This window comes from Hyperolius riggenbachi, chromosome 12 (genome assembly GCF_040937935.1).
Source record: "Hyperolius riggenbachi isolate aHypRig1 chromosome 12, aHypRig1.pri, whole genome shotgun sequence".
NCBI classification, from domain to species: Eukaryota; Metazoa; Chordata; class Amphibia; order Anura; family Hyperoliidae; genus Hyperolius; species Hyperolius riggenbachi.
The window spans coordinates 142,057,255-142,081,176 of record NC_090657.1 but is presented as its reverse complement, the minus strand read 5'-3'; the positions used below and the strand labels follow the sequence as shown (position 1 = coordinate 142,081,176).

Genomic DNA, 23,922 nt, shown 5'->3' with positions numbered 1-23,922 from the left:
TTACAGTCAGTGGTAAAAACACAATGGCCTCAATTCACTAAGATCATGCTGGTGATAAGGCAAGTGAAAACTTACCACCACACATCGATCAGTATTTTCAGTGTTGATTCACTAAGGAAGCCTGCCTCATTAAGGTGTAGTGATAAGTTTTCATAGTGAGAGTGTTGTCTTATCACTTCAGTCCTTAAAGTACTTCCGAGGGACGGAGGTAAAACAGATTTTACTCACCTGAGGTTTCTTCCAGCCCATAGCAGCTGTCTGACCATCTCGCCGCAGCCCCGGTCTTCCGCATTGCACCGCTGGCCGCCCGTGATGATCGCCACCCCGCCGAGAGGTCGGGTCTCCTGCGTCTGCACGAGCATTCATGCACGCATGTCCACATCATCTGGTGCATACTGTGCCTGGGCATGAATGCCTTTGCAGGCACAGAAGACTTGACCCGCTGGCGGAGTCGCGATCATCACGGGCTACGGCGAAGGGCTCAGATGGCTGCTATGGGCTGGAAGAAGCCCCAGGTGAGTATAATCTGTTTTACCCCCTCGCCTCGGTAGTCCTTTAAAGTGGTCTGAAACTCTGACATAACATTCAATAAAAATGAGTTTTCCTACTTTTTATTACTTATAAAGTTATCGTATTTGCTTTTGTGCAGAAGTAATATTGTCATTACAAATTACAAGTTCCCAAAGTGCAGTTTATCTGCTCTGAAAGCTGCCATTGCATTTTATTCAAGCTGCTTTTTATTATATACTAGTGACCTAAGCCCTTTAAAAAAGGGCTCTAGGTCTGTCGGCGCGCGCACCCGCCCATCGTGCGCATGCACACACCCGACCGCCCATGCGTCCTGTCCCAACGGCTGTGTCAGTGCAGGACATGCGCAGTAGCGCAAAACCACTGACTGACAGGTAGAGGCGCCCCAAAAAAGTATAAAATGATTTAAAAACTATAAAATAGTAAAGGAAGAGGTGGCTTACCACAAGGAGGACACTGTGTAGTCGTAACAAAAAATACGTTTATGTACACAATGACTTTTAAACAATTGTTGGGGACGCGTTTCATCGGCTGGAACCTACTTTCTCAGAGAGCTCAAAGTTTGGCTCAGTATTGTCTATAAGTGGCTTGAGGAAGTAAATTCTGGGAACATGAAATGCATCGCCAGCAATTGTTTAAAAGCCATTGTGTAAATTAACATATTTTTTGTTACGACTATACATAGCGCCATCCTTATCTTCATAGTTTTCCTGGAAATTCTATGCCTGTTACGGGCTAAAATGTAAGCGGGCATTCACTTAAACATTTATGTCTTTAAATGAGCCACCTAATGATATTTTGTGTCTCCACTTAAAAAGGCACTCTAGGCAAAATGTAAAACAAAACACAACATTTAGTTAACTTTACAAATATATAAAAGAACAGCAGCCTTTGTATTTACCTAGAGACGTTACTAACACACTCTAAATGGCCACACTTCCTGTTGGGATGACAGCAGGCATTAGTTACAGGGACTCTGCTCCTTCTACGGTTACCATTGGCCAGCCGAAAAACAAACTGACATCAGCAATTGGGATTTTGCATTATCAGTTGGTGTAGTAGTAGATAGCAATTGTGGCTAGGGATCATGGGAAGTGTAGTTCTACTTCCAGTAGGAGGTTAGTGCAGGAAGTGGCATCATCTCCTCCCAATATCAGTTGCTAGGATAGTGCAGAGGGGCAGGAGTAATGATGCCACTATGCAACGCTAAACTATTATAAGGTATCTGCAAGCTTTACTGGTTAAAGGGTTTTAAGGTGATTAGAGGAGGGTAAGGAATGGGAATGAGGGATTTTCAAGAAAAGAGAGTTCCTTTTTCAATGTCCTCCTTATAACGTATCTTGAGTCATGATTAAAATACAAAGATGTTAGCATACCATCCTCCTCCGTGTGCACCACTATCTCTCCACTCTCCATCCTCCCCTCCGGATTGCAGAGAGCCAGTCGGAGGTACACAGCAGTATGTGGCCTCAGACCACGCAAGGTGTAGTGACTGGAGGTCAGAATCAGCTCTTCAGCCTCCACTCTCTCCTCTCCCAGGTGGTAGCTGTAGTGCAGCGTCAGGTTATAGCTGTGACAACGAGTGACGGTGTATCCAAACGGCTCCCACTGCAGGGTAAGCTGCCGAGCGCGGATATCCACCAGTTCCACATTCTGGGGGCCATGCACTGGGTCTGCGGAGAGAACATAACAAGGCATTCACTTTTTTGACACATTCACTGTAGTAGGTGTGTTTAGTTCATGTGTTATATCAGTCCACTGTTTATATTTAGATGCACATAAAATTTCATAATGAAACTCCAGGCTTAGCCTTAAAGAGAAACTCCGACCAAGAATTGAACTTTATCCCAATCAGTAGCTGATACCCCCTTTTACATGACAAATCTATTGCATTTCACAAACAGACCATCAGGGGGCGCTGTATGACTGATTTTGTGATGAAACCCCTCCCACAAGAAACTCTGGTACCGCGGTACTCTGGGCAAACTGCCACAATGTAACAATGTTCACAGACAGGAAATGACTGTTTACAGCTGTCTGTAACAGCTAGGAGCAGCTACATAACCTGCCCACAGTAAAAATGTCACCATGTGATAAATGTCTGAATGTAAATCTGGGAGAGGAAAGATTTTACAATGAGCAAACACTGACTAAATAATTTATACATAATTATTGTAAAAATGAAGCACTTTTTTTAATACATTATTTTCACTGGAGTTCCTCTAAGTGTAAATCTCAAATTAAATCCCTATACACAATTTTGATGCTTTCTAAATTTAGAAACACCTTCAAGGAAACCAGAGGTTAAAATAAACTGATGAAATTAACAATTGTATCTATCCTTCTTCTCCTTTTAAATCCTGCAGTTCTAATTTCTGAGTATATCAGTTAAGAAAATATTATTTTATGTTGTATTGTCTCATGTGCTCACACAGTCTTTCAGTATCCCAGAAGCTAAAATATCTGAACTATAGATCTTTTTTTATCTATACTCCTCATTTCTTATCAATGAGGGTTACGCTATGGTCCAACTAAGTCCCGACTTTAAAAAAAAACCTGTCACTTGCATACCTAAATGTTAACAGTGTCAGGCAGAATAAGGATAAGAAGGAAGACAGCCTAGTTATTAGTAGCTTAGCACTGTACATAACCATGTCTATGGGCTGGTGTACACCAAGAGCGGTTCTGAGTGTTTTTCAAAACGCTTGCGGGTTGAAAACCTCTTGGCTAATTGTATTGCAATGGGATGGTGCACACCTGATTGTACGTTTTTTCCCCAAAAGCAAACTCTGGTTTGTATAGCAAAGTGAAAAAATTGCTCTGAAAAGTGCAAGATCAAAGCAATTTTCCAAGCGTTTTTGTTGCAGAAGCTGTTCAGTTACAGCTTTACTGTAACAAAATATAAAGAATGCTACACAAAAACACTCCAAAAACCGCTAAGCATGTTTAGAAAATGGCTCCAAACCCCCTTCCTCTGGTACCCTGCCACCAAATGACCACATACAGGTTACAACACACCCCCATTTATCACATGAGTGTCAAGGGTGTGGCTAGTTTGAATTAAGGATGGTGATAGTGCACCTAGTCAAGATTTTGCGAGCGCACAGCATCATTGCTTGTGATATTTCATTATGCTGCTTTCTCACAGATCTGAATGGGGACTGCCAGTGAATGACCTACAGCAGTAAAGTCAGTTATCTAACAACTACTATACATCTGCGATTAAGAGAGAACTCCAGGAATTTTATAAAGCATGGCAAAAGTCAATTATCTCTCCAGTGACTCTGAAGGTTCATAGACATTAACATCAAGGGCGTAGAAATAGGGGTTGCAGAGGTTGTGACCGCATCGGGGCCCTTGTGTTCATAATAATCACTTCTATAGATACTTTGAATAGTGGTAATCATTAGCAAGCTGTTCTCCATCCCCTCCTTGCTCCTCTGACACTGTAGCTGTCCTTGGCAGGTTTTGGTGCCCAGTATCAATTGTTATGTATGGAGTGCTTGGGCGGCCCCATTGTACAACTTACATCGGGGCTCATAGCTCCTTAGCTATGCCACTGATTAACATGTAGTGTGGTGTGAGATTAGTGAATTATATTTCAGAACATGCCTACAGCTAAGCGTTAACAAAAAAGCTTCAGCAGTGTGTCTGTAGAAAGCTCGTTCCCAGAATCCTCAGAGGGCATTTTTTTCAGGCAACACATTTTGAAAACGTGTACATAGCTCTACCCCCACCCCTAAAGGAAGTGTCTATTTGAAAAGGAGGCCTGGAAAAAAGGGCGCCTGGTGTAGCCCATATATGCCAAATTCGGCTACAAAAAGGGCGCCTAGTGTAGCCCATATATCAACTTCGGCTACAAAGGGCGCCTGGTGTAGCCCATATACCAACTTCAGCTATAAAGGGTGCCTGGTGTTAGCCCATATATTCCAAATTCGGCTACAAAGGGCGTCCGGTGTAGCCCATATATGTCAAATTCGGCTACAAAGGGCACCTGGTGTAGCCCATATATGCCAAATTAGGCTACAAAGGGCGCCTGATGTAGCCCATATATGCCAAATTAGGCTACAAAGGGCACCTGGTGTAGCCCCATATATGCCAAATTTGGCTATAAAGGGCACCTGGTATAGCCCATGTATGTCAAATTCGGCTACAAAGGATGCCTGTTGTAGTCCATATATGCCATATAGTTTTAGTTTATAAAAAGGATGCTGCTATAGGCAAAATTTGTTAGGCTATAAAAGGGCTCTAGATATAGCTGAGAAAAGTGATTACTATGACCTAACTTCTCCCTACTCTCACACTAACCCCTCCTTGATGGTGCCTAACCCTAACCCCTCCCTGGTAGTGCCTAACCCTAAGACAGCCCCTGGTGATTACCATGACCTAACTTCCCCCTACTCTCACAAAGAACCCTCCTGTAACCCCCCAGGTGGTGCCTAACCCTAAGACTCCCCAGGTGGTGCCTAACCCTAAGAATCCCCTGGTGGTGCCTAACCATAAGACCCATCCCAGGTGGTGCCTAACTCTAAGACTCCCCTGGTGGTGCCTAACTCTAAGACTCCCCAGGTGGTGCCTAACCCTAAGACCCCCCTGGTGGTGACTAACCCTTAGCCACCCCCCCCCCCCGCTTGTGATGCCTAATCCTAACCCCCCTGCACCACCTAATCAAAAATCTCAGCTATAAAAGGGTGCCCTTTTGTAGCAGAATCAAAAGCCTTGTAGTCAAAAATCTTGTAGCTGAATAAAAAATATAGGCTACAAAGGGGCACCCTTTTGTAGCAGAATCAAAAACCTTGTAGCCGAATAAAAAATATGGGCTACAAAGGGGTGCCGTACTGTAGCCGAAAACCTTGTAGTCGAAAAAAATATGGGCTACAAAGGGGTGCCCTACTGTAGCCGAAAACCTTGTAGCCGAAAAAATATGGACTACAAAGGGTCGCCCTACTGTAGCCGAAAACCTTGTAGCCGAAAAAATTATGGGCTACAAAGGGGTGCCCTACTGTAGCCCGAAAACCTTGTAGTCGAAAAAAATATGGGCTACAAAGGGGTGCCCTACTGTAGCCGAAAAGCTTGTAGCCGAAAAAATTATGGGCTACAAAGGGGCGCCCTACTGTAGCCCGAAAACCTTGCAGCCGAGAAAATATGGGCTACAAAGGGGCGCCCGCTTGTAGCCTATATCAAAACACGGGCGCCCTTTTCACCACCTTGTAGCACATATTTCCAGAAATAACATTGATGTCTATGGAGGCGCCCTTTTCATACAGGCAGCTCAGGCGCCCTTTTCAAAGGATCCCCTTCCTAACACCTAATCCTGACCTTCTTACCCTAGCCTTTAAACCTACTACATCCTCTTATTCTATCCCACAACAGAAACTCTCCTAATATGATGCCTAACCCTTACAACTATCCCTAACAAATATGTACCATAGTGTTCACCCCAGCACTAAAACCACGCCCACTGTGCCAAAATGCTGCACTATGGCTGCGGCACCCAAATCATACATGTAAATATCAGTGTGTGGATGCTGCACTACTTTTGAACTACCTAGAGGGGATAGATGGGGGGCAAACAGTTAAACAACAAGTAATTTTAAGTTTTGAGTAGGTAAAAGGATGGGTCTGTGATATCATCTGTGAGAACATGACTGAGGCAGTGTGATGGTCTGGGACTGTTTTGCTGGATCCAGGGTCAGTGACTTGGACAGAGTGAAAGACGCCCTGGCCCAAAACAGCTACCTCAACAGTCTGCACCACCATGCAGTACCCCCCGGAAGGCATTTATTTGGTGATGGGTTCATCCTGCAGCAAGATAATGAATCAAAGCAGTAAACAAAAGTCCAAGCTATGCAAGAACTACTGTAGGAAAAAATAACTAGATTGTAAGCTTGTAAACATGAAGAAGTCAACACTTCAGACTTCACACCCCACTGAGCTGGTTTGAGTGAAAGCAAAGAAACCTACAAGTGCCACACATTTATGGGAACTTTTGTAACAGATTTTGGGAACAACTTTGTGAAGAACATTGATTTCCATTGTAGACAGAATGCTACGAGTGTGTTCAGCAGTTATAGGTATATCCACCAGGGGTGGTTACTTTGATGAGTCAAAAGTTTTGAATACATTTTGGCTTATATATGGATTCTAAGATTTATTTATTTTTTAAATGGACAACCATTGTGAATAATTGAAAAATGTACAATACATACATATGCAATGTAGATTTCTCTCAGATTAAAATGCACTCTAAGTTACTTTTTTCCTACGTCACTATCACTTTCAATTGGCAGTTAAAATCTGACAGGTTTTGGACTAGTCATGTATTTCTTTATTTATTTAAGTACTTACTGAACTGCAGTTGCTCAGTCCAACTGCCAAAATGCTGTGCAAACGATTAGGGAGGCTGGCTGTATATCCTTTCCAGGGAGTGCTTTTGTAAAAACTAAAGGAAATACTATGAATCTCCCATGGAGTTATGGACTAGTCCAAAACCTGCCAGATCTGTCAGCTTTTTACTGCCTACTGTATGTGACAGCAACTTGAAAAAAAAATATTTATAGTGCATTTTACTGGTAGAAATGCTAATTTTATATGTATGCATTTTAATTTTGAAATTGTCTGGGATAGTGTTCCTTTAACTTGTCTATTTGCTCTGTGACTTTATTTCACAGTACAGTGAGACATTGAGCTTCTTACATTTTTGTTAAACACTGAAACCCATGTTCACAAAGGGTTGATTGTATTAAAAAAAAAAAAAAATCAGGTTGGGTTTTTTTTCCCTCAAATTCACAAAGATTATCAAACATGCAGTAGAAGTTCGGTAATTTACCAAAAAAATGTTGCTTCAGTTCACCAAGGCCTGTTCGGTGTGTAGAGGTCTCACCAGTGGAGTAAGTTTCTACAGCAGGCATTGCGGACCGGTCTGCATGAGCCGTACCTGTGTCAGCTTGTAGAGGAAAAGGCTTCCTGCATCACTTTAGATGTGCTTACATGCCACTAGAGGCCACTGTTCTATGTATCACTATATAGATCTGCACATCTAAAGTGATGCAGAAAGCCTCTTTGAATGTCTCCTCTTCCTGTTCTGCCACTGTCATATCCCGCCCACCAGTGCATCGGATCAAATGGGGAGGGCCTCTTCTCATTGGCTCTCTGCTGTCTGTTAATACTATTGCATGCTATTTGTTAGTTTTCGACAGATCAGTGCTGGATATAACTACCAAGCATCTCTCTTGGCTTTAACACGTGCTCAAATCTTTGTGAATGAATATTCTTGTAACTCAATTGTTATTGAAATTGATTAATATGCCAATAACATATTAATGGCAAAAGAAGTTTACAGACATATCAATGGTTGTCCAAATGTCTTTTCAACATTACAAAACAAAAACCATGTGAATGAATATTCAATGACATTTGTTGAGGTATTTACAGCGCAAGTCGGTAATTTACCTCACTGGTAGGAAATGTCTGCCTGCCATGCAGTAACAGCCTTAGTGAATTTGCATTTCACAAAATGTTCGGTAAAATCAGATGTTTTCTGTAATTGTTTGTGAATTGAAGCCATAATGTTGATTTCAAACAGATAAGCTAATACCTTAAGCTTTATAATGCAAAGGTCTAATGCAAAATGGAATCTTCGTTTTGTTTTTATACTATGCATAAGTAACTTTAGAGCTATGTTATGGCGCTGTGGCATCTCATTTCTTGTAGTGAAGAGAACACCCAATAATAGTTTTCCCTGGCGATGAATAGAATTAGCAAAGCACTCCATAAAAAGAGCCTAGGGAGAACCCAGAACACATCAGTAATTTAAATTTAAACTAGCTTCCCAAGCCTCACTGGAAATGGAAACAGACAAATGTTGCCCTGATAGAGTGACTGGGACTGAGCAGCCCTTAGGACCCGTTCAGATCAGAAATGCGGATGGCCATGTGTGCGGAACGCGTGCGGACCGCAACGCGTACGAACGCATGGCCATCCGCGTTTGTGTGCGTTGCGGGCTGATCCCATCACTGAAAACTGAATGGGACAGCCACGCGTTTTTGCAAAATCTGCGTGCAGCATGTGTTCCCGGACCGCACAGGTCCGGAACGCATGCAGTGTGAACATCAGACATTGCACTCTATGCAATGTCTGATGTCGTGCGTTTTGGCCACCTGCACGCGTTTCCAAAACGCGGCTGGAAACGCGTGCAGTGTGAACGGGCCCTTAGCATTTTCTCCTACAGAACTCTGCTCTCTGTTCCATTTGGTGCTTCTTTTCTTGCAAAATGTCACAAGGAAAAGGAATGCAGCATCATGGATGCCCAGGGAATACGCCTTGATTACAACTGTTGCTGCTGTAATACCTACAGCTGTAATAAAGGGGGATTTCCCAGGGCAGCCAGTTGCAGAGCAGCCCTTTCCTTATGATATTTTGATCTCAGGCCCACAGCTGCCCTTACAGTGTGTACCGTATATAATATATATACAGTATATATATATATATATATATTTTTTTTTTATTATTTTTTTTTGTGATTTTGTACTGGTTCCCTTTCAGGTTTGATCTTTTTTAGTAATAATATCTTTTGAGGGTCCCTGCATGTTTCCGGTTTCCTGTCGTTTTCTTTTTTTTTCCCCAGTCTATTGTTTAACCACTTCAGCACCACAGGGTTTTTTGCTTAAAAACCAGAGCAATTTTCACATTTCAGCACTCCTCCCATTCATTCACCAATAACTTTATTGCTACTCATCAGATGTAAATAATCTATATCTTGTTTTTTTTGCCACAAATTATGCTTTGTGAGGGTGATATTTGCTTTTAGTAATTATGTTATTATCTGTGCATTTTAAAGGGAAAAATGAGAAAAAAAAAAAAGAAAAAATACACTATTTCTCCATTTCCATCCACTATAGTTTTCAAATAGACAATGTTACCATAGGTAAAACCTACACATTGTATTTGCTAATTTGTCCTGGTTATCTCAACATTTAAATAATGTTCCTAGTACAATGTATGGCGATAATATATTAGTTTCTGATTTGTGTTTTTTGTTTTCTCATTGTACTCTATCAGTAATTAAAAGCCCTTATCTTCATGATTAACAGTAATACACTCTCATGGCATACATATTTTAAAAGCTAAGTCCCTAGGGTAACTATGTATTCTCTTTTCAATGCTGTCACTTTTTTTTTTTTTTTTTTTACAAGTATTTATTTAGGGGTATAGAGTACATGAAAATAACCGTTTTATTGCTTTTCATTCAGTTTTCCGGTAAAAGAAAATCACATGACTTAGCCCTCAGTTGTCAAACACAAAATCTATTCTCTCACTTGTCACGGTTAAAATGATACCCTATATACATAATCAGATAGCTTATTGGGCATACAGCACACTGTTTACCACAAGTATGCCTATCTACTACCCTGAGCTTCAGATGAAGTTTTGTGGGGAGTAGATAAGCGTAGCAAGGGATTCAAAGTGGTTAAGATTCAATCATGCTAAAACCTAAACATAAATGCTAATGATTTGGAAAAACATGCATTAGGTTGTGTGTAGAAGTCAGAGGCACCAACAGGATAAAATAATACGATAAAATGTTAAAAAGGCTTGGGAGGTAGTGGTGGCCTTACCTCCCGCAAGCAGACACCAGAAACGGTCTATTCAATTGATACAGATTTTATTGGCATACTCCAAAAAGGGAACTGTGATGCATTTCGCAGGAATAAACCTGCTTCCTCAGGCAATAGGGTAAAGGAGCATACAACAGAATTCGGTCCGGGTAACACCTGGTGCCTCTGTTAACTGCCAATAAAATTTTTTTAATTTTTTTTCTTTGACTCCTATGAATTTGTGAGGCATGTGTCACTAAGTAGTTTTAATGTTACTGTAAATATATGCACCTCAATAAAACAGATTGCTTCAATATCTCTGCACTGTTTGCAGTTCTGCAAACAGATTTCCTAAAAGGCGGTTCTTACTCTGGGTACCAAACAAAAGTGCAATGACACAACAGCCAATGTACTAACATATCAGCAGCCAGTATTGGCCCACATTCTGTTAACATTTCTCCTGAGTAGATTGGTCATGTGACTGGAAACGGCCCTTTAAAATACTCCCAAAAAAATAAATCTCCTGTTGCAAATGCTTATTAGCTTTGTTGCAGTTCTCTTTTGCATAATTTGCTGCCCCGTTTCTTGACAATCTTTCGTCTTCTGCTATTACTTTTTCATACCTGATCACCAGTCTTGTCAGTGTCTATTTATAGCCTCCCATCAATTCTGTTGTCCTGTAGTTCCCTTCTCTTGCAGCTTTGTCTATCTTACACAACATCATCTCTGTTCCCCGGACTGTGTGTCACCCTCCCCTGTGTCCATGGTAAAACTGAATGACAGGCGATGTGGTTATCATACAGCAGGGAGTCAATGGCGGGTAGCAGGCCACTCCGCCTTGTGAGAAGTGTCAGACATCTCATGCCACTCACACAGACTGATGTCCAGCATCTCTGCTGGGACCTGCCACTCAGGATATCACTTTCCGCTCTGGGGCACGCTATTTGTCCTTATCACCAAGCTATGAGTTACGGATCACTCACTCCATCAAGGAGCTTGTAACTCCTCCCTTAACTTGTTCAGTGCTGCACCCTTTCCTGCCTATAAATATCAGATAAAAACCAGTAAATGAAATCTACACGTAGTTTATATAAATAAACTTACACACTGCATTTCCCACAAAATGTATAATGCGTTGGGAGGCTATCAAAAAGGAGGTGAAAAGTACTGTCAAAATTATTTTCTTGTGTGCTGGGGGCTGTTATAAATCAATTTTTGCTTTGACACCAGCAACTTCTTAAAGTTGCACCTCACAGACTGTGAGATAACTTGACTCTCAACACAGCAAGCATTATTGGAGATAGACCGTTCTCAGGCTTCTTCAATATACAAGTAGTTTATTCAGGAAACGGATATACAGATACATTTCGTGATATCTTAGCAAAGCGGATTCTTCTTTAGTCATTCCGTTGCGTTGCAGCCTCTTGATTACCTTCCTAGTGACGGTAATCAGGTCATCTTCTTTCTATTCTAAGTTACATCTAACTAGGTATATACAGCATACATTTTATCAGCTTACATAAAGAAAGGAAATAATTATGGTTCCAGTCAGTAGAAGTCAGTAGATGGAAAGCGTGAAAGTAAGTAAGAATGCGCTCCGTTGGCCCATCCGGCCCTTTAATACTGACTAGGAAAGAGTTAAATGTGACCTCAACTTAGCCATCCCCCAGAACCGACTATTGGCTTAGACCCCTAGTGGTGTCATAATACCCACCTACTCGATTAATATTCCATGCTGCCTTTCACTTGTATACAAGAATGTGATATTTTGTAAATATGGCCTATGTTGATTGTTCTCGTAGTCCATTTGTCGGGGGCAGTGTAGGCCTGTGGCCTTCCTTCAGGAACATGTTCTCAGTATCTGCTTGGATCATCTGCTTCAAGCAGACACTGAGATGCTTCTGCCTGCATCTTTGAAAACTCTTTAAAGGTATACTCTGCGAACAAGCCTTTTACCTAAAACTCAGGCCAAATAACTGAGGCCTACTTAAATTATAACATGGGCTTAACAGGCATTTTTAGTAATAAGAAGAGAAAATATTTCCTAGGAGAAAACTTAGGAGGAAAAGTTAATTGGATTGGGTTTACAGTGTACTGAAACTTATGTAAGGTCGTAAACTAGTGTAAATGCTGATCTCACACCCACCACCAAAAGAGGATACTGACTTACCGTAGATAGTTTCTTTTCACAGCTTGACAAGTTTTAGAGGTTTTTACTAATAATCTCGTTTTCCAGAGAGCATCATCAGCACCCTAGAAAGCTCAGGGTCCACCTGAGAGGGGACAGGTCAACTTCCTGCCTGTACATTGGTAGTCTTTTCAACAACCTTGGTCTGTCTATATTACATCTTTTATCTGGGTTGCTCACCTATTATTGCAGCCCTTCACTATTTTAGCTCTTGCTCGTTTTCTACTTTGAATATTTGCAGGTTTCCATCCATTACTTGTCGACATGTTTGTGACAAGATTGCTTTAAAAGACACCTGAAGTCAGAGGCATTTGATGGCTGCCATACTCACTTCATTTTAAACAATACCTATGGCTAAATGTATTAGAGGTAGAGGATCACCAGACCAGCCTTCATAATTTACATTTATTTAAAGTTTTGTATCCCTTTATGTCCAGTTTGCAGTGCTTTTCCTGGCGTTTCAGTGATGACAAAAATCTGCAGCAGCCATAAAAATGCTGTCGGTCCATAAACAAGCTGTAGGCAAACTTCAACCCCCCCCCAGCCACAGACAAGCAAGTCCTCCCAAAAAGGTCCACCCAGCACCAATGATGCTGAGCACTTCTATCTGATTGGCCAGGAGTCCGATAAATGATTATGGTACTCAACAGAAACATATCAGGAGGAACTTTCACCTTTGCTTGATTAGGAAAGCTTAGGGCATGATTGACAAAGCTTTTTCACCTGTTTTTCTCTGTTTTCACCTTATCTATTTTATATTTTTACACTTCCAAAGAACAAAAATATAATATAATTAAGGTAAAAAAAGTAAGATTGAAATGAAGTTAATCAGGGACAACTTATTTTGAGTGATTATTTTGCTTGCAAATGCGCTGAAAGGTTATTTTTATCAATTAGGTGATAAATAACTCATGTGTGATACGTTTTGTGATTAGAGTCCTTAGTGTGGTTTGCCTTCTTAAAACAAAGTATTTGCAAAATTTCAGATTTAAGTGTGGAACTGTGGTTACCCACAAGGCACACTGCTGAATATGCAAATTATCTCTTTATGCCCCTGAAGCCAGGCTTACATCTAGAATCGTAAATGTTTAGCAAGCCTATAGCTTTAAATTTTACACAGCCACTTCAACCCAACATCATACCTCCCATTTTTTTGAGATAAGAAAGAGGGACACTTAAACCACGCCCCTGCTACATTCCTATCCATGCCCACAGCACACCCCTAGTCACACATACCATGAAGATTTCTTAAGAAAAATATTTTTCAGTAAATACAATATGCAATCTCTTCCCTTGTGCATACCAACAAATGACCAGTCGGTAATAAAAAAAAAAAATGATAATAAAATAAAACCTCTTTCTGTCCAGTGCCAGGAAGAGGCAATTACATGATCACCGGAGGAGAAAGTGGCAATGTCGAGGCACTGAAGCCAGTGGCAATAGGTGAGTAACTTGTCTTTAATGCTACCGCTGCTCTGCATTCCGGGGGGGGGGGGGGGGGCATGTGTGTGCTCATGTGTGTGTGTGTGTGGGGGGGGGGGGGGGGCACAAAGATGCCTTATTTTTTATGGGAGGGAGGGCAGTCAAACTTACGGGGCCACAAAATTTCTAGCTATGCCCCTGGCTGAAGCAGACTCTGGGAGCAGGAGTGGCACATTGCCCAACCTTCATCAGATTTACAGCCTTTATCAATTTCTTATTAAGATTCCTCATTCTCTGCCTCAGTGACCACCAAGGTGCAAACTAGCGTCATGGTGGTCACCAAGACAAGACCTGACAGCAGGACACGGACAGCAGTAACAATCTAAAACACAATTTTATATTTCGAAGATGGATTCTACTTAAAGAGAATCTCCGACCAAGAATTAAACTTCATCCCAATCAGTAGCTGAGACCCGCTTTTACATGAGGAATCTATTCCTTTTCACAAACAGACCATCAGGGGGCGCTGTACGACTGATATTGTGGTGAAACCCCTCCCACAAAGAAATTCTGAGTACGTACTCCTGGCAGTTTCTGTGAACCCTGTTGCATTGTGGGAAATAGCTGTTTACAGCTGTTTCCAACTGCCAAAACAGCAAGCAGCAGCTACATCACTTGCCAGCAGTAAAAATGTCACAATGTGATAAATGTCAGAATATGAATCAGGGCAAACACTGACTAAATCATTTATACATAATTATTGTAAAAATAAAGCACTTTTTTATTACAGTATTTTCACTGGAGTTCCTCTTTAAATCGAAACTACAGTGTAGATTACAGTTAGTGTCAGGGACACTAACTTTACATGTCATATAAGGCAAAGACCCGCGCCCCATCACACAATAATGCCATGGTGTTTTTTCTAAGCCTCCAAGCTCTGTAGCCTGTCCCTAGCTCTGTAGCTGCAGTGTAATCACGCAAGATTTCTTCTCTCCTCAAAGAGAAATGGACACAGTGCTGGAGGCAGGGATCATCATTGATCCAGATAGAGTGATGCCATGCCAGACCAGATCTGGCAGCAGTGCCCTTACAACAAGCCCAAATGCACCCATGTAGCATTTACACAGAGGCATAGATAGAATTGTCAATGCCCGAGGACAAAAGACTGTTTCTGCACCCCCCTCCGGCGTGGCCATGAATCAGATTGTGGGTGTGGTCATGGGGAGAGTATAAGCGTTGGATTATTTGAAACAGATTGAACAGACTGGTCTATGTCTATCTATGACCATGGTAGGGATTCAAGTGTGAGCTCCTCTGATGACAGTCAGTGACATGATGACTATGTACTCTGTAAAGTGCTGCAGAAGATGTCAGAGCTATATAAATACCGAATAATAATAATATGGTAGGACATTACACTATGACTATGGTAGAGATTAGATTGGGAGCTCCTCTGAGGACATTCAGAGGCATGACTATGTATTCCGTAAAGACTTTATACACAAAGACACAATGTTCAGTTCCCCCAGCGGCTGCCTGGGACAGACCGCAGCACAGCAGCTGATAAATGTGACGTCACTGACGGACATCACTAAAGTAAGGGGGGGGAAAAAATTAGCTGAGCGCCCTTAAAGTGTTGGGCCCAGGGACATATAACCACCCAGGATCCCCCCCCCCCCCCCCCCCCCCCAGCTATCCAGCTATGCCTCTGCATTTACTTTATGTGGCACAGCGACAGAGGATGGTGTTGGTAGCAATAAAAGTTTCAGACTTCGTGTCACATGACCAACTTTGCTTACAGCATCCGTTAACTTAAAGTGAACCTCCGGACTAAAAATCGACTCAGCAGCACTGAAAAGGCTATGTGTTTCTTTAACAGTTTCACTGCATTAGAACTTTGTTTCTCTTTTACAAGCCTCATTTTAGCTGCACAGAAGAAAACTGCCCGGGCTTTTTTCCCCTGATGCTGTGCAAAGCATGATGGGATTTCTGATTTTGTTGTTCTCATTAAGCTGTTTTGGTGCAATTTTTTTTTTTTTTTACATTTTGAATTTGACATTTGAAGCCTAGCGTGTGCAGCTGGGAGGGGTAATCAGGACACAGGATAGTTGGAACTGTCTCCTGCTCCTTGTCACCCCCTTTCAATCAAAAAGATGGCTGCCCCCATGACAAAGATGGCAGCCCCCTTGAATCACAAACATTTGCCTGTTCTTTTAAAACAGGAAGGGTAAGAGATTATATTACCTATCTATTCTAATTAACATAACTAATGTAACTTGATGACAGTATGTTTGTTTAGGCTGAAGTTCCCCTTTAAGACTACAACTAATGACTAGAAACAGACGATAAATAAAGACAGGCACATGCATAGTCACCGAAATATAAAGCTGGTAGAAGCCATGCCTGAGAAATATAAACGGTTTTCCTGTGTCAAGGAGCGAGCAGAGCAAAATCAGATAGTGTTTACACTGGTAGTAAGGAATTGCCAGGCACAGCATCTGTTGACAGGTCTCTTTATTCAAAGTAGTGATCATCATACACATTACTGTTCAGTGATGAGAAAGACTGGGAGGGGTGCCAGGAAAATAAAGACCGGCCTAACCGCCATTTTGCCTCACAGATGCTTGCTCACAGGCCTGGTCAAAGCACTGCCCTGTAATGTTTATGATGATCGCCATACTGTGAATAAAGAGACCTGCCAATGGATTCTGTTCTTGAAAGATCCTTACTACCAGCGTGACTGGAAACAAGCTGGAATCAGGAGCAACTGTTGCCAAACTTCAACTGCTTCCTCCAGTCACGCATTACCTGAAGGTTGCTGTCAGTGTTTTTTTTCAGGACCTAAGGCCCCGTTTACACTTAATCAGTTGCTCTCAGTTATAACTGAAACGTCAACTGATCAAAGTAAGTCACATATTTACCTATGGCACCTTTCACACTTAACGCGTTTTAACTGAAATCTTTTTCACAATGCACTGCTATGGAGAAGAAAAAAAAAACGCGTACCAACTGATTAAAGTGGACCCAAATTAAAAAATACTACATTTCAGTAATAAAATCTATTTTCTAAATTATAATAATGAATAGCAGCCTTTTTTCAGTTGCATGATGACAAATATAAAATATTTTACATTTATTGGAGGAACCCCTCCCTTCCTTTCATAATGCCAGGAAAGAATCCGGCAAACTGGTGGAGTAGATGGTGTCCAGCAAAGGAGGAATTGCTAATGGCTGCCACCTGTATAACCCTAGTTACGAAAAGAGAAGGGTGTAAAGCATGCACTAAAATGCTCATAGGCTTGAAGGAGTGTTTATTTATCTTTGTATGTGTCAGAGTAGTGCAACTAAATATTTTGATTTAAAAAAATGTTTGGTTTGGGTCTGCTTTACGTGTAAACGGGGCCTAACAGTCATTTCTATTGTTAGAAGATAGTCACAGCTTACAGAGACTACCTGTAATGATTGGCCTCAATTCACTAAGCTTATCTCCTGTCTTTATTAACTCTTCTGAGCTCTTTCTACAGTTATCCCCATAGTAATAACTGTAGAAATAGCTCAGAAGAGTTATTAAAGACAGGAGATAAGCTTAGTGAATTGAGGCCAATTTCTGGCCTCAATTCACTAAGATCATGCTGGAGATAACATAAGAGAAAACTTGCCACCACACAGTGGCCCATATGCAATTCTCTTTTTCACCTGAGTTTTCTCCTAGGTGATAATTTTTCATCTTTGATTTTAAATAACTTTCCAGCCCTTTTCAACTTAAAAACTACCAAAAAGTAGGTGAAAAAGTTCTATCAAAATTATTTTGAGCATGCTCTTGCTTGCTGGTGGCTTAAAAGGCATTTTATTGACAAGCTTAAAAATATCACCTAGGAGAAAACTCAGGTGAAAAAGTGAATTGCATATGGGCCCGTGAGAGAGTTATCTTATCTCTTCATTCCTTAAGTTACCTCCTCTGTAGTTAAGTTACCTCCTCTGTAGTTATTTTCACACAGTTTCACAGTTAATTAACAGCCTGTCTTTAACTTTAAAATTCTGGAGTTATTTTAAGAGATTGAAGAGTTAACTTAAAGACAGAAGAGTTAACTTTAGGTTTGCCTGAGGTCAAATGTTCTCGGAATACTACATGCCTCATCACCATGGTGATAACTATAGAAACCAGTGGCGGACATACGGCCGTGCAGCCGCACGAGGGCCCCTGAAGTTCCGTTTTCTTCAGGGGCCCATTAAGTATTTTTTTTTTTTTATATATATTTTTTTTTTATAATTTTCTCCCCCCGGGGGGCCCCGACTCCTATCCTCCCTCCCTAACCTCGGGGGGCCCCCCCTCCCGATATGCGCGGCGGGAGAGCGAGCGAGCGAGCGGCAAATGCAGGAAGTCTTCAGGGCTCTCCAGGCATCCGCTAGAGGGCTCAGCCGCTTGGTCTCCGATATGTCTCCAGTTGGAGACATATTGGAGACTAAGCGGCTGGGCCTCTAGCGTCTGCCTGGAGAGCCCTGAAGACTTCCTGCATTTGCCGCTCGCTCTCCCGCCGCGCATATCGGGAGGGGGCCCCCTTAGGTGAGGAAGGGAGGGAGGGAGGATAGGAGTCGGGCCCCCCACCCGGATAGCTACCCACCCGGCTACCTAACCACCTACCCACCCACCAGGCTTCCTACCTACCCACCCGACTACCTAACCACCCACCAGGCTTCCTACCTACCTACCCACCCGGCTACCTACCCACCCACCAGGCTTCCTACCTAACCACCCACCCGGCTACCTACCCACCCGGCTACCTACCTACCCACCCGGCTACCTAACCACCTACCCACCCGGCTACCTACCTACCCACCCAGCTACCTACCCACCCACCAGGCTTCCTACCTACCTACCCACCCGGCTACCTACCCACCCACCAGGCTTCCTACCTAACCACCCACCCGACTACCTAACCACCCACCCGGCTACCTAACCACCTACCCACCCGGCTACCTAACCACCCGGCTACCTAACCTACCTACCCACCCGGCTACCTAACCACCTACCCACCCAGCTACCTACCTACCCACCCACCAGGCTTCCTACCTACCCACCCGGCTACCTACCCACCCACCAGGCTTCCTACCTACCTACCTACCCACCCGGCTACCTACCTACCTACCCACCCGGCTACCTACCTAACCACCCACCTGGCTACCTACCGGGCTAGTTACCAACCCACCAGGCTACCTACCCACCCGGCTACCTACCTACCTACCCACCCACCAGGCTTCCTACCTACCTACCCACCCAGCTACCTACCTAACCACCCACCCGGCTACCTACCTAACCACCCACCCGGCTACCTACCGGGCTAGTTACCAACCCACCCACCAGGCTACCTACCCACCCACCCGGCTACCCACCCACCCACCAGGCTACCTACCTACCTACCCACCCGGCTACCTACCTAACCACCCACCCGGCTACCTACCTAACCACCCACCCGGCTACCTACCTAACCACCCACCCGGCTACCTACCGGGCTAGTTACCAACCCACCCACCCACCAGGCTACCTACCCACCCACCAGGCTACCTACCTAACCACCCACCCGGCTACCTACTGGGCTAGTTACCAACCCACCCACCAGGCTACCTACCTACCCACCCACCAGGCTACCTACCCACCCACCAGGCTACCTACCTAACCACCCACCCGGCTACCTACCGGGCTAGTTACCAACCCACCCACCAGGCTACCTACCTACCTACCCACCCACCCACCAGGCTATCTACCTACCTACCGGGCTAGTTACCCACCCACCCACCAGGCTACCTACCCACCAGGCTACCAACCCACCCACCCACCAGGCTACCAACCCACCCACCCACTCACCCACCAGGCTACCTATCCACCCAACCACCCATGGGAGCTGCGCGCCGGATGGAGGCTGGGACAGGAGGTCTGCTGCTGCAGGTGAGTAAATGTTTTTGTTTTTTTATTTATATTAGCAGGTGTATGTTCTGGGCAGGTCTGCCACATGATTGCATGTATTTTCTGCGCAAATCTGCCGACATGATTGCACGTATTTTCTGGGCATATCTGCCGACATGATTGCACGTATTTTCTGGGCATATCTGCCGACTTGTTTGCATGTATTTTCTGGGCATATCTGCCGACTTGTTTGCACGTATTTTCTGGGCATATCTGCCGACTTGTTTGCACGTATTTTCTGGGCATATCTGCCGACATAATTGCACGTATTTTCTGGGCATATCTGCCTACATGATTGCACGTATTTTCTGGGCATATCTGCCGACTTGATTGCACGTATTTTCTGGGCATATCTGCCGACATGATTGCACGTATTTTCTGGGCATATCTGCCGACATGATGTGTATTTTCTTGAGAAAACCTGCGCAATTATGTGAATTTTCTGGGGAAAGGGTCACCAAAACTTGGGCCCACTGTCTTTGTGTTGCACTTTTCAAGGGAACCTGAGGTGAGAATAATATTGAGGCTGCCATATTTCTCTCCTTTTAAGCAATACCAGTTGCCTGGCTGCCGTGCTGGTCCTCTGCCTCTTATTCTTTCAACCATAGACCCTGAACAAGCATGCAGCAGGTCAGGGGTTTCTGACAATATTGTCAGAACTGAGAAGATTAGCTGCATGCTTGTTGCTGGTGTAATTCAGTTTATTACTGCAGCCAAATAGATCGGCAGGGCCGCTAGGCAACTAGTATTGTTTAAAAGGAAATAAACCCTCAGCCCGGGTTCGCTTTAAGTTACAGTTAGCTCCGCCCTCATCCGGTCATTGCCACGCCCATTTTTTTTGCCGCGGCGCTACACGCCGCAGGTTCTGTCCACTGTTTTTTGCCACGCCCATATTTTGCCAGGTCATAGGGGGCCCACAATTACATTTTTGCACAGGGGCCCACTGCTGGCTGTGTCCGCCACTGATAGAAACGTTATTAAAGACAGGAGATAAGCTTAATGAATTGTGGCCATTGTCATAAAACACCCCTGAGGTGAGAGACATATCGGGGCTGACATATTTACTTCCTTTTAAACAATGCCGATTATCTGGCTGTCCTGCTAATCATCTGCCTCAAATACTTATAGCCATAGACCCCCAACAAGCATGCAGATCACATGCTCGGACTGAAGTCTTACTGGATGAGCTCCATGCCTACTTCAGCAAGGCAACTGGTATTGTTTAAAAGGAAATAAATATGCCAGCCACCATATGCGTCTCACTTCAGGTTCCCTTTAAAGACTAACTGCAGGACCCCGAAAACATATATACAGTGGGATGCGAAAGTTTGGGCAACCTTGTTAATCATCATGATTTTCCTGTATAAATTGTTGGTTGTTGCGATAAAAAATGTCAGTTAAATATATCATATAGGAGACACACACAGTGATATTTGAGAAGTGAAATGAAGTGTATTGCATTTACACAAAGTGTGCAATAAGTGTTTAAATAAAATTAGGCAGGTGCCTAAATTTGGGCACCACAAAAAATAAATGAAATCAATATTTAGCAGATCCTCCTTTTGCAGAAATTGCAGCCTCTAAACACTTCCTGTAGGTTCCAATGAGAGTCTAGATTCTGGTTGAAGGTATTTTGGGCCATTCCTCTTTACAAAACATCTCTAGTTCATTCAGGTTTGATGGCTTCTGAGCGTGGACAGCTCTCTTGAACTCACACCACAGATTTTCAATTATATTCAGGTCTGGGGACTGAGATGGCCATTCCAGAACGTTGTACTTGTTCCTCTGCATGAATGCCTTAGTGGATTTTGAGCAATGTTTAAGGCCCTTGTCTTGTTGAAAGAGCCAACCCCGGCGCAGCTTCAGCTTTGTCACTGATTTCTGGACATTGGTCTCCAGAATCTGCTGATACTGAGTGGCATCCATGCGTCCCTCAACTTTGACAAGATTCCCAGTCCCTGCACTGGCCACACAGCCCCACAGCATGATGGACCCACCACCATATTTTACTGCAGGTAGGAGATGTTTTTCTTGAAATGCTGTGTTGTTTTTCCTCCATGCATAACTCCCTTTGTAATGCCCAAATAACTCAATTTTAGTTTCATCAGTCCGCAGCACCTTATTCCAAAATGAAGCTGGTTTATCCAGATCTGCTTTAGCATACCTCAAGCAGCTCTGTTTGTGCTGTGGGCGGAGAAAAGGCTTCTTCTGCACCACTTTCGCATACAGCATCTCCTTGTGTAAAGTGCGCCGCATGATTGAACGATGCACAGTGATTCCATCTGCAGCAAGATGATGATGTTGTAGGTCTTTGGTGCTGGTCTGTGGGTTGACTGACTGTTCTCATCATTCGTTGCTTCTGTTTATGCAAATTTTTTCTTGGTCTGCCACTTCGAGCCTTAACTTGAACTGAGCCTGTGGTCTTCCATTTCCTCAATATGTTCTTAACTATGGAAACAGACAACTGAAATCTCTGAGACAGCTTTCTGTATCCTTCCCCTAAACCATAATGGTAAACAATATTTGTCTTCAGGTCATTTGAGAGTTGTTTTGAGACCCCCATGTTGCTACTCTTCAGAGAAAATTAAAAGAGGAGGGAAACTTACAATTGACATATCTTAAATAATCTTTCTCATTATTGGATTCACCTGTGTATGTAGGTCAGGGGTCACTGATCTTACCAAGCCAATTTGAGTTCCAATAATTAGTTCTAAACATTTTGGAATCAATAAAATGACAACAGTACCCAAATGTATGCACCTGCCTAATTTTAAGTAAACGGTTATTGTGCACTTTCTGTAAATACAATAAACTTCATTTCACTTCTCAAATATATTTGTGTGCGTTTCCTATATGATATATTTAACTAACATTTTTATCGTAACAACCAACGATTTATACAGGAAAATCATGACGATTAACAAGGTTGCCCAAACTTTCGCACCCCGCTGTACATAATCTTATTTCTGCTTCCCTCTTGCAAGTTCAGAATCAGCATTGTGTGGTAAATGCTGATGAAAAACCCCTGTACACTATACAGTTGTAATGCTGGGGGGTCATACTTGCTGACCACCCAGCACAACAAGGCTAAGAGCTGTATAATGGAAGAGGCTCCACAGATGGACACAGGAGTAATGAACAAGGGAGCAAGATTGCCCAGAGCAACTGCAGCTCTGGGCCGCCTATCAAGCTAGATGCTATGTGATACAAAACACAACAGACGTAGTCGGTAACAGATTTGGGTCATATACATTAATTCAGATGTGTTGTATTGGAAGTATTAGGCAGATTCGTAGTCGAGAGACAGGCAAAGGTCGGTACACAATACAATATTACAATAGATGTTACTTCAATAATATTACTAGAATATTACGAAAAAATTACAAGATATATAACTACGAAGTACAAGACTGACTGACTAGAGTACATATATATCGTGCTGATGCGCAATATATGAAATGTAGCTCTCAATTAACTCACCAGCTAAAGCACAAGTAATGCTAATTAACAAGACAGACAACAGACAGACAGATGGAATGCTCAGCCAATCTAGTCGCTGTTTCAGCGACGGCAACATTCACACTGAGATAGACAAGACTAACAGGTAGGAGCGAACTAATGGCAACCGCTGCTATAGTTCGTCCTCAAGAAGAAGGCTAGAAGGAATACTACCAGTCACCAATGGGGTGCTGGCAGAATCTAACTATCAGGATCAGAAGGACTTCACTGGCCCCCAAAGGTCAGCAAACATCCAGCAGACATGAGAATACAGAGCAAGGCATTATACATTTACAATAACAACTTTCACAGCATAGACCCAACGACAACTCAGAGAGCTGAACGCTATGACGGGCGGGGTAGGAAATGGGAGGCAGATTTTTATGCTGGCATCAGCCAATGGATGCAGGTATGCAAATTCCCACACAGCTGAATGGTAATCATTCAATCCTGAGCTGGCTTGATTACCATTTGCTAGCTGGCTGTGAATGCAAAGGACTCCCATAATAAATACATGCAGTATTATGTAACAATATGCATGCAGGAAATCCAGGGCTATCTGGCCGCAGCTCAGCTGCAACAAGCAATTGGTGGAATGATGACAGCATCCTGAGCTGCCCAGAACTGCAGAGCGATTGCAAATGACAATGAGACTTGTGAATGCACAACCGAATGCAAGCAAATAAGCCAGAACTGTCCGTTTGCAGCTCCACTGCAACAGACAGAAC

At 43.1% G+C, this 23,922-nt stretch overlaps 1 protein-coding gene and 1 long non-coding RNA gene across 21 annotated transcripts in view; one reads left to right on the top strand and one right to left on the bottom strand.

Moving 5' to 3' along the window:
• Positions 1-23,922, bottom strand: part of PTPRT (protein tyrosine phosphatase receptor type T) — an 852,204-nt gene that overhangs the window by 218,201 nt on the left and 610,081 nt on the right. For all 12 annotated transcript variants that reach the window (XM_068262870.1, XM_068262859.1, XM_068262860.1 and 9 more), the window contains exon 8: positions 1,905-2,201. In XM_068262870.1, coding sequence (XP_068118971.1) covers positions 1,905-2,201 — 297 coding nt within the window. The remainder of the gene's footprint in view (positions 1-1,904; positions 2,202-23,922) is intronic.
• LOC137541533 (uncharacterized) overlaps positions 1,677-23,922 on the top strand; it is a 62,856-nt gene continuing 40,610 nt past the window's right edge. For 8 of the 9 annotated variants that reach the window (XR_011025196.1, XR_011025194.1, XR_011025198.1 and 5 more), the window contains exons 1-2: positions 1,684-1,749; positions 13,681-13,755. This is a non-coding gene — a long non-coding RNA (uncharacterized lncRNA). Of the gene's footprint in view, positions 1,750-13,680; positions 13,756-23,922 lie in introns of all 9 variants that reach the window. The other variant, XR_011025199.1, reaches the window with a different exon arrangement.